Source organism: Oncorhynchus nerka, linkage group LG13, assembly GCF_034236695.1.
Source record: "Oncorhynchus nerka isolate Pitt River linkage group LG13, Oner_Uvic_2.0, whole genome shotgun sequence".
NCBI lineage: Eukaryota > Metazoa > Chordata > Actinopteri > Salmoniformes > Salmonidae > Oncorhynchus > Oncorhynchus nerka.
In genome coordinates, this window is record NC_088408.1 from 54,008,843 (window position 1) to 54,017,739 (window position 8,897).

General features: G+C 36.0%; 1 protein-coding gene across 1 annotated transcript; it reads left to right on the forward strand.

Annotated features, from left to right (window-relative positions):
* Positions 1-616: 616 nt before the first annotated feature.
* LOC115139699 (cysteine dioxygenase type 1-like) lies at positions 617-7,526 on the forward strand. Its single transcript, XM_029677375.2, has 5 exons — positions 617-835; positions 2,490-2,567; positions 3,160-3,314; positions 5,266-5,435; positions 6,738-7,526. Exons 1-5 carry the CDS (start codon positions 666-668, stop codon positions 6,765-6,767), a joined length of 603 nt encoding a protein of 200 aa, XP_029533235.1. The 5' UTR covers positions 617-665; the 3' UTR covers positions 6,768-7,526.
* Positions 7,527-8,897: the final 1,371 nt, after the last annotated feature.

Genomic DNA, 8,897 nt, shown 5'->3' on the forward strand with positions numbered 1-8,897 from the left:
ACTTTACATAGGCCTATTCTTCTTATTTAACCAACAATGATAACAAAATATGATTTTTCTTAATGCTGTTATTAGCATAAAATAATAACTAATACTTATTATTACAAATCAATGTCACTGTCTGAAACAGAGAAATATAATTGTTTTAAATTAAACTCTTGATTTAATTTTCTCACAAGTTATATCACGTTGTTTTGTTATTAGGCTCCTAAAACTCTGCTCTAGCTCTCTCTCTCTCTTTCTCTCTGACTCGTTGACTCAATACCTGCCTAATTAAGAGAGCAAGGGGGCTATTGCAGAAGTCAAGGCCAAATAAAATAATGATGAAAAGAAAGAAGAGATTTTGTTAACAGCTGCGGCCAAGGCAAGGATTGGTCCAAGTTCATGATGTGGGGGTAAATAATGAATAATATTTTAACACCAAGAACTTAAGTGTATCTTGTAAATAAAATACCTGCTATTATTTACAACGTTAATGTTGATTTTAAATATTGATGTTATTCCCATAAAGGTTTTCATATTTTAACTAATATGTTCACCCTTTTTCATAATGGTACAGTCCAACAACAGTTGGCCCCAAATAGAGTAGGCGACTCTATAAAGACTAGGCGATGCTCAAAAGTCAGTTAGAAAGCAAGCTTGCCGGGATAAATACGCACTGAACCATGGAGCAAACCGAAGTGATGAAACCAGAAACTCTTGATGATCTGATCAAAGTTTTGCATAAAATCTTTGAAAGTGACAATATCAATGTGGAGGAGGTGCAAAATATAATGGAAGCATATGACAGCAATCCACAGGAATGGATGAAATTTGCTAAATTCGACCAGTTCAGGTAAAAAATAAACGAATAAATAGGCCTATGTTTATTTTTTGGAAAAGTATTATTATGGCTCCTGTTGTGTTGAGATTGAGTAGGCCTGTTTAATTTAAAAGATATCCTATGGCCTGATGATAAACGTACTATTTAAAAAATAATAATAATCTGTACACAAATATCACTAATTAGGCTATATGCAGTTATCACCTTATCGTGAAATCCTGCAACGAATAGTATTACAATGAATTGCAAAAACTCCAGTAATTTACTTGAAATTGGTGGGGTGCTGGTGCTAACTTTAACTTCAAAGCTGTAGCACAAATGATCAGCAGGCAAAGGCCCTAAACATATTCAACGCATGACAAAGGCTTCTTCTCAGGGGATTTAAACAGCCATTTTATTTAACTTAATGTGATGTCTCATAATATATGTGCAATTATTGATTGTGTTATATATTATATTGTTAATATAGCCCACATGTGGCATTTTATCTGCCGAACTCATTTGAATAGGCTAAAAAAGCATAATTATATTCAACTTTTGCCATGTAAAAAGGTGTAAGCAATAGATTTAATATTTTGTCAGTTATAGCATGCATGCTCTCACTTTAAAACGTTCAAAAAAGTTACATTCGAAGATGTTTACAACAGAATGAGACTTTCAAAATGAGTTTCATTGTGTGCTTCAACAAAAGAAAACGCTCTGTCCACAGTTTTCCCGGCTTGCACCATAAACTGGGAGTTGTTTTGGTTCTTGTGGGGGTAAATCGAGGGTGGGAACCCGTCCGCCAATCAGAATTTAGAGGCAGATTCCTTTTGCGTTTGCGGTATGGGGTTGCAAGCTGCCACAAGAACACGATTTTCTACGCGCTCAAAAACGTGACTAGTGTACCCATTGACTTTCGTGCAAAACGAGGGAACAACATGTCTGTCTGTGATGGCTCGAATTACATTATAGACGTAATGCACGTGTTGCTTACGCTATTACGCTATTAAATATAATTTATGATTAGAGACATGAACTGGGCCATATGCGGTTCTATATCATCTGATATTAATACTCCTTTGTCAGTACTCCTAATAAATGTATATAGGTCAATCACTTGAGATTTTGAGAGTAGCATTTATAGGTCTTTGGACAGAATTGTGGAAATTAGTGGATAAAACAGTGTGGAGCTAAAACATAATTTTTAAGTTTTCTGAATGAGTCACACCACTGAGAACAAAATACATTGCAATCCATCTGTTCAAAACCCTATTCCTCTGGTCTTACTCTTGCGCTAACTGTAACTGTAATGACTGTAGACTCAAGATAATTATGCCCCAACTGACTGTGCAAACTAATGAGCCTTGCATTCAATAATGTGAATGTTACTGCTTGGCATTTGTATTTGTGCCAGATGTTTTGCATGTACAGTATTGTGGTAATCAGAAATCAGTTTGTGGCTATACCATATGAATCAGTTTCCTAAATTTCAGTGAACAAAAGCAGTGGATGTCCTACCTTTGTTCTAGTCAAAATCACGAGTTGACACACATCCCAAACTGTTGGAGTGGTCGTCATTTAAAAGACAGTCGCACACCCTATATATGCTCCCAATAATTGAATGGGTAAGCACTACCTTTGTTCTAACCCACACTTCTGTTTGTGTTTTATATTTGTGTTCCAGGTACACAAGGAACCTGGTGGATGAAGGGAATGGAAAGTTCAACCTCATGATACTTTGTTGGGGAGAGGGTCACGGCAGGTAAGACATTTTTTAGAAAACAATGATGCAACTTATTTGATCTGAGGCAATTAAATCCCTCTACTTCAGAATTAATGTGGTAATTAAGGTGCTATGTCTATACCAGTGTATATATTGGCAGTGCCATAAATATTGACAGAACCAGTGTAATTACAATATATGACTTGTCAGATAGAACACTAGTATAGGTCTAGTGAAATGAAGAAACGGGCTCCAGGCAGAAAGTGTATGGAGATAACAAAGTCCAATGTTCTTGTGAAAGTCAACGTTATGCAAGTTTCATAAAGATAAATACATTTGTGGTAACCATATAATAATTTGCCCTTTTGAAACTTAACAGATATGAACAATTGGTCACGTTGCTTGAGGCACAATGAAAGGAATACTATATCAGATTGTAGCTAATATAGTTTGAGGAGTTAAGTTATACTTTTTGTCAGTAGATGTTTAATATCCAACACAAAAGGCAGAGAGTTTCTCTTTAAACAGGACTTAGAACTAATGGTGGTGTACATACATGTAACCACATGTTTGATTGCTGTTAACACTGTTCTGGCACATTCTAAGACTGTCTGTTTTCCACCACTTGCAGCAGTATCCATGACCACACAGACTCCCACTGTTTCATGAAGTTGCTGCAAGGCCAGCTGAAGGAGACGCTTTTTGAATGGCCCGATAAAAAAACATGCAACATGGTTCAGAAATCTCAGAGAATCCTGCAAACAAACCAGTGTGCCTACATCAATGGTAAGACAGTTTAGTATTTCTTCAACATTGTGTGTCAGACAACATGAGGAGGCATACATAATACATACATAATATCATCACGGTCTGATGAAAATGTCGTAATGCAATTTCTCAAATAATTTTTTTCAATATTTTTTGTTGTTTATTCAACGCAGCAACTTCCCTCAATGTACTCTGAACATTTCATGACCCTAGGACCAAGAACATTTTTAAAAATAGCTTCTAAAGTGTCATAATTGTATGTTTGTTAATAGGAAAATATGGTAAAGTTTCATCAGTATATCTTTATAAACATTCACTTACTGAATATCTTCACTTTCATTTATTTGATTCTGAAATCTGGTTGTATATGTTAAAAAAGGTTGGTACGTATTATACAAATTCTTAATGTATACTCTGGGACTCTATGGGCTTTGTTTGGTTTATGTGCTGTGTTTGGTGTGAAATTACCATAAGCGGAACTCACAGCTATGTGATACATGAATGTAGACGTCGACCGATTATGATTTCTCAACTCCGATACCAATACCGATTATTGGAGGACTAAAAAAAAGCCGATACAGATTAATCGGCCAATTTTTATATACATGTATATACATATTTGTAATAATGACAATTACAACAATACTGAATGAATAATGAACATTTTTATTTTAACTTGATATAATACATAAATAACATCTATTTAGTCTCAAATAAAAAAAATGAAACATGCTGAATTTGGTTTAAATAATGCTAAAACACAGTGTTGAAGAAGAAAGTAAATGTGAAATATGTGCCATGTAAAAAAAGCTAATGTTTAAGTTCCTTGCTCAAAACATATGAAAGCTGGTGGTTCAATATTCCCAGTTAAGAAGTTTTAGGTTGTAGTTATTATAGGAATTATGACGCGTCGACTATTTCTTTCTATACAATTTGTATTTCATATACCTTACACTATTGGATGTTCTAATAGGCACTTTAGTATTGCCAGCCTAATCTCAGGAGTTGATAGGCTTGAAGTCATAAACAGCGCTGTGCTTCAAGCATTGCTAAGAGCTGCTGGCAAACGCAGTAAAGTTTGAATGATTGCTTATGAGCCTGCTGCTGCCTACCACCGCTCAGACTGCTCTATCAAAAATCAAATCACAGACTAAATTATAATATAATAATCACAGAAATACGAGCCTTTGGTCATTAATATGGTCAAATCCGGAAACTATCATTTAGAAAACAAAACGTTTATTCTTTCGTTCCGTATTTTATCAAACGGGTGGCATCCATAAGTCTAAATATTTGTGTTACATTGTACAACTTTCAATGTTATGTCATAATTATGTAAAATTCTGTAAAAACTGTTGCATATAGCCTGATTCTGCGTGCAATGATCGCAAGAGAAGTGACACAATTTGCCTAGTTAATATTGCCTGCTAACATGAATTAATTTGAACTAAATATGCAGGTAAAAAAAATATATATATATACTTCTGTGTAGTGATTTTAATAAAGGCATTGATGTTTAAGGTTAGGTACATTCGTGCAACGATTGTGCTTTTTTCACGAATGCACTTTTGTTAAATCATCACCGGTTTGCCAAAGAAGACTGTGATTCGATGATAAATTAACAGGCACCGCATTGATTATATGCAATGCAGGACAAGCTAGTTATGCTAGTTAACCATATGTAGTTAACTAGTGATTATGTGGAGATTGATTGGTTTTTATAAGATAAGTTTAATGCTAGCTAGCAACTTACCTTGGCTCCTTGCTGCACTCGCATTACAGGTGGTCAGCCTGCCACGCAGTTCCCTCGTGGAAAGCAATGTAATCGGCATCCAAAAATGACGATTGTTATGAAAACCTGAAATCGGCCCTAATTAATCGGCCATGCCGATTAATCGGTCGACCTCTACGTGAATGTTTCACATTCTGGTTCCATATCTTATAAATGTGTGATGTTTACCTGTTTTAGATTCCTTTGGGCTGCACAGAGTAGAGAACGCCAGTCACACAGAATGTTCGGCCAGTTTGCACCTGTACAGTCCCCCCTTCAAGACCTGCCAGACCTTTGACCAGCGGACTGGACACAAGAACACTGTCAAGATGACGTTCTGGAGCAAATTTGGAGAGAGGACTCCATTTGTAAGACTTCTTTCAGAAATTGACCAAACACAGAACCATAGATGTATAGCTTATCATAGCCATATCATTACCTGCTCTTCTGACTGCAATTTTGGCTTATTAAGTGTTAACACCCTAGATATTATCTCCAATCGCTGAGGTAAAGTTTTACAACTTTCTTTTACCTAAGCGGATAAGTGTAGGAGAGAGATGCAATTTGTGAACGTATTGGTGAAAGGTGCCATAAATTTGTTTATATTATTCAAGTGGCTTGCTGTTGAAAGTCTACAGAGTACTGTCAGGCATTATATTTAATTCGATTGTCCCAGAATTTTATTGAAACAACCTGTTGTTGTCCCATGAATTCCGCATGGATGTCTTTGAAAAAAAGTCCTGAAAATGGCTGGCGGCTTATCTTATACAAAAACAACATTTTTTGAAAGCTGTAAAAACTTGATGGTGTGTGGACCTTCATTAACTAACAGCATTGTTGTAAAAAGTATTGTTCAACTTGACTGAGTGTTGTAAAAGTTCATTTTTTGGTGACTATAGGATAATGAGATTATATGTGTTTTGGTATCAACATCATGACAACACATCTGGTTTGTGAGCGCTTCACACTATTCTGTAAAACGTATCTATTCCGTTGCCTGCAGACACATCCGTACTGTTAAGGCTACATTTACGTTTCCTTCCAAATGTTTACAGATGTTTAATTACACAGGAAGTCTTAAGTCGTTTCCACCCATTTAAATAACAGTACAATCAACAATTCAGTGACACTCACCTAGTATTTTAAAATACATTTATTGCATTTTCTATGCGTTTAAGTTTATTATTTCAAAGTTAGTTTTAAGAATTTCAGGATTCTGTTTCCACAGGCCGCCAGATGCGTAACAGAAAGACTGTATTCCACACGGTAATAGCTTTTAATCTATAGGGCAGGTTGGAGTCTGCTTTTAATGTTCAGGCTAGCTGTGTGCTGTTACGCTAGAACAGAACCAGACTAGTTCTGCTTGGGGTTTGCCAACAGTGGAGAGCTTATCTAAAATCCACAAATTGCACAAGTTTACCTTGACCAAACCACTGTCTGGCCAGCACTATTACAACATCGCTTGCATATAGGATAAGATAAGAAGAGTATGGGCACACAATGATCTACCACTTACCTTACCACCTCTCCCCTCAATGAATTGACAAAATAAATGCTTATTCAGGTTTCAAATATTGGTTTAGTGCTGGATTCCTCTCATATTTCTCCTTTGATGCATATCACGATGCTTCGGGCTATTGTCTAACTTACTGCTCATTTGTCTTTTACAGGAAACCACAGTCTCACAAGAAAATAACTAAGAAGCTGAAGACATTTGCGTTTGGAATGACAATGTTGTAAATTCAGTCAACATGACACGGCAAATAAGCAAAATGCGGACCTACAACTAAACAACCGTTTATATTGGAGCGGACATTTCAAAAGGACATGTGGGTAGTTAGAATGGCTTTATCACTGCCCAGTGTGAGCTTGGCAAAAACTGATGAGCACAGGATGAATGCATGAATAGGCTCAGCCATGGATTGAATCTGCTCTTTGTTTGGTAGGCCTGAGGAGACCCCTTCCCAATAACAGCATTCCTATGTGTCTATGACCTCTGTAACCACACTTTTGGACTGTTACGGCGGACGGTTGAAGTGTATAATGTATGAGTGGAAATAGGTTGTCTATTCAATCACATAAAGTGATGATCTAAAATCATTCTGTGATCAACAGTTTTACACTCAATGGAGCACTTTTATTGCGGTATAGATTTTTACACAAAATGACCTTAAAATAGTGATGTAACATGAAATAGTTTGTAAAGTCAAATTAGAGCATTTGGCAAAGGTAAAGCTTTATAAATGTATTGGAAAATACGATGCCTGTAATTTATATTTGCTGTGTTCAGTTTTTGGGGATGAGAAGGGGTGATAATTGGTATTAGCTATTTCAGTGTCATTCTTGAATGTGTTTCATTGGTTTTCAGCCTATGTATTAGGAGACCCGTCAAGGAGAGTCTGGACTTTAGGGGCAGGGTTGTATTATAATAAAGACAATGTTCTCACTTTTTCTCAGGATTTTGCCTGTTGTTTTAATTGTAGATGTATTTATATAGTTTACAACATAGTGCCACAATAGCATTGTCGGTTAAAGAGATTCTACAGTACTTTTGTATACTTTTTAGCCAATAGTTCTGAAAGAGCTCACGAGCCAAAAGTGGTCCCCGGAAATTGTGTACTATTTCACATGTGCAGATATGTGCACCACGTCATTGCTCTGCTGTGTGTGCAACTTGCTGGCTGTCACTCAAATGGCGAGGGGCTGAAGCTCATTGGCAATAACTCGAATTGCTAGGGGGCTGGCCCATGCTGAAAATGTTGGGATTTCGTAGCTAATTGAGGTCAGACAGTAATTCTGCTCATAGATTATGCATGTATGAACTAAACATTGACACATCCAGCCCAAATCTGGAGGCTTAAATAATTAGTAGTTGCCAAAATTACACAACTTTAAAATGCATGAAAGAAGATATTGTGAATGTTAAGCCTTGCTTTGACTGTTGACCATTAAACATTACATATGTCATGAGAAATTGTGTGTTTATTTTATCAATCTGTACTCTCCAACAAACAAAATGTTTTTGACATTACTGATATAAAACCCACATACATTATATATAAGTTCTCACTTAACAAATGTTTGCATGTGTCATACATTTGTTCTTGAAACAAATCTTTTATGAATGTGTTAATCTGAATTTGTCCCAGTATTGAATGTGATAAAGTCTTGTCTTGGTATATGCTACACTGATTAAGTGTTTGATAAGAGTCCAGTTTTAATGAGGTGAATTAATAAGGCAATTGTAACTGAGATAGGAGGAACACTTTAAATGTACTGTAGTTTGTTCCTTGTGTGCCTAATGATATTTGAATGAAACTTGAGAAAATAATGGAAGTATAGTTCCTCTACCAACATTATCCTAATGCCAGTGGTTCAGCTAACACGCATGTCCTCAAACAGCAATATATCAACTCATTGATGGTGAAATGGACTGCACCGACTACATACTTTACCAAATGTTTTTCACAGGGTAATAGTTGGTTATTTTGGTGTGTGTAGGTACATGCGTGCGTGTTTCAAACTGTTTTATTATATCTCAGCATGATACATTAATCATCGACTAACAATGGATTAATAGCAGTTTAAGGATGTCAAATCAAATGTTGTTCCTTCTACTGTGTCAGTGACTGTAACAATCTTGCTAGCTTGGAAATATCAGATGGGCAGGGTTTTGGTCTAGCACCACAGTACATCCAGTACACAAGCAACAGCTCAAATTAGTGGAGTTAACTTCATGGCTATTGTGTCAGAATGAGTATAAATGTGTAATATAGGTTTCATTATGAGTTTGAGTTAAAAAGACAGAGTTCATTATATTTCATAACCAT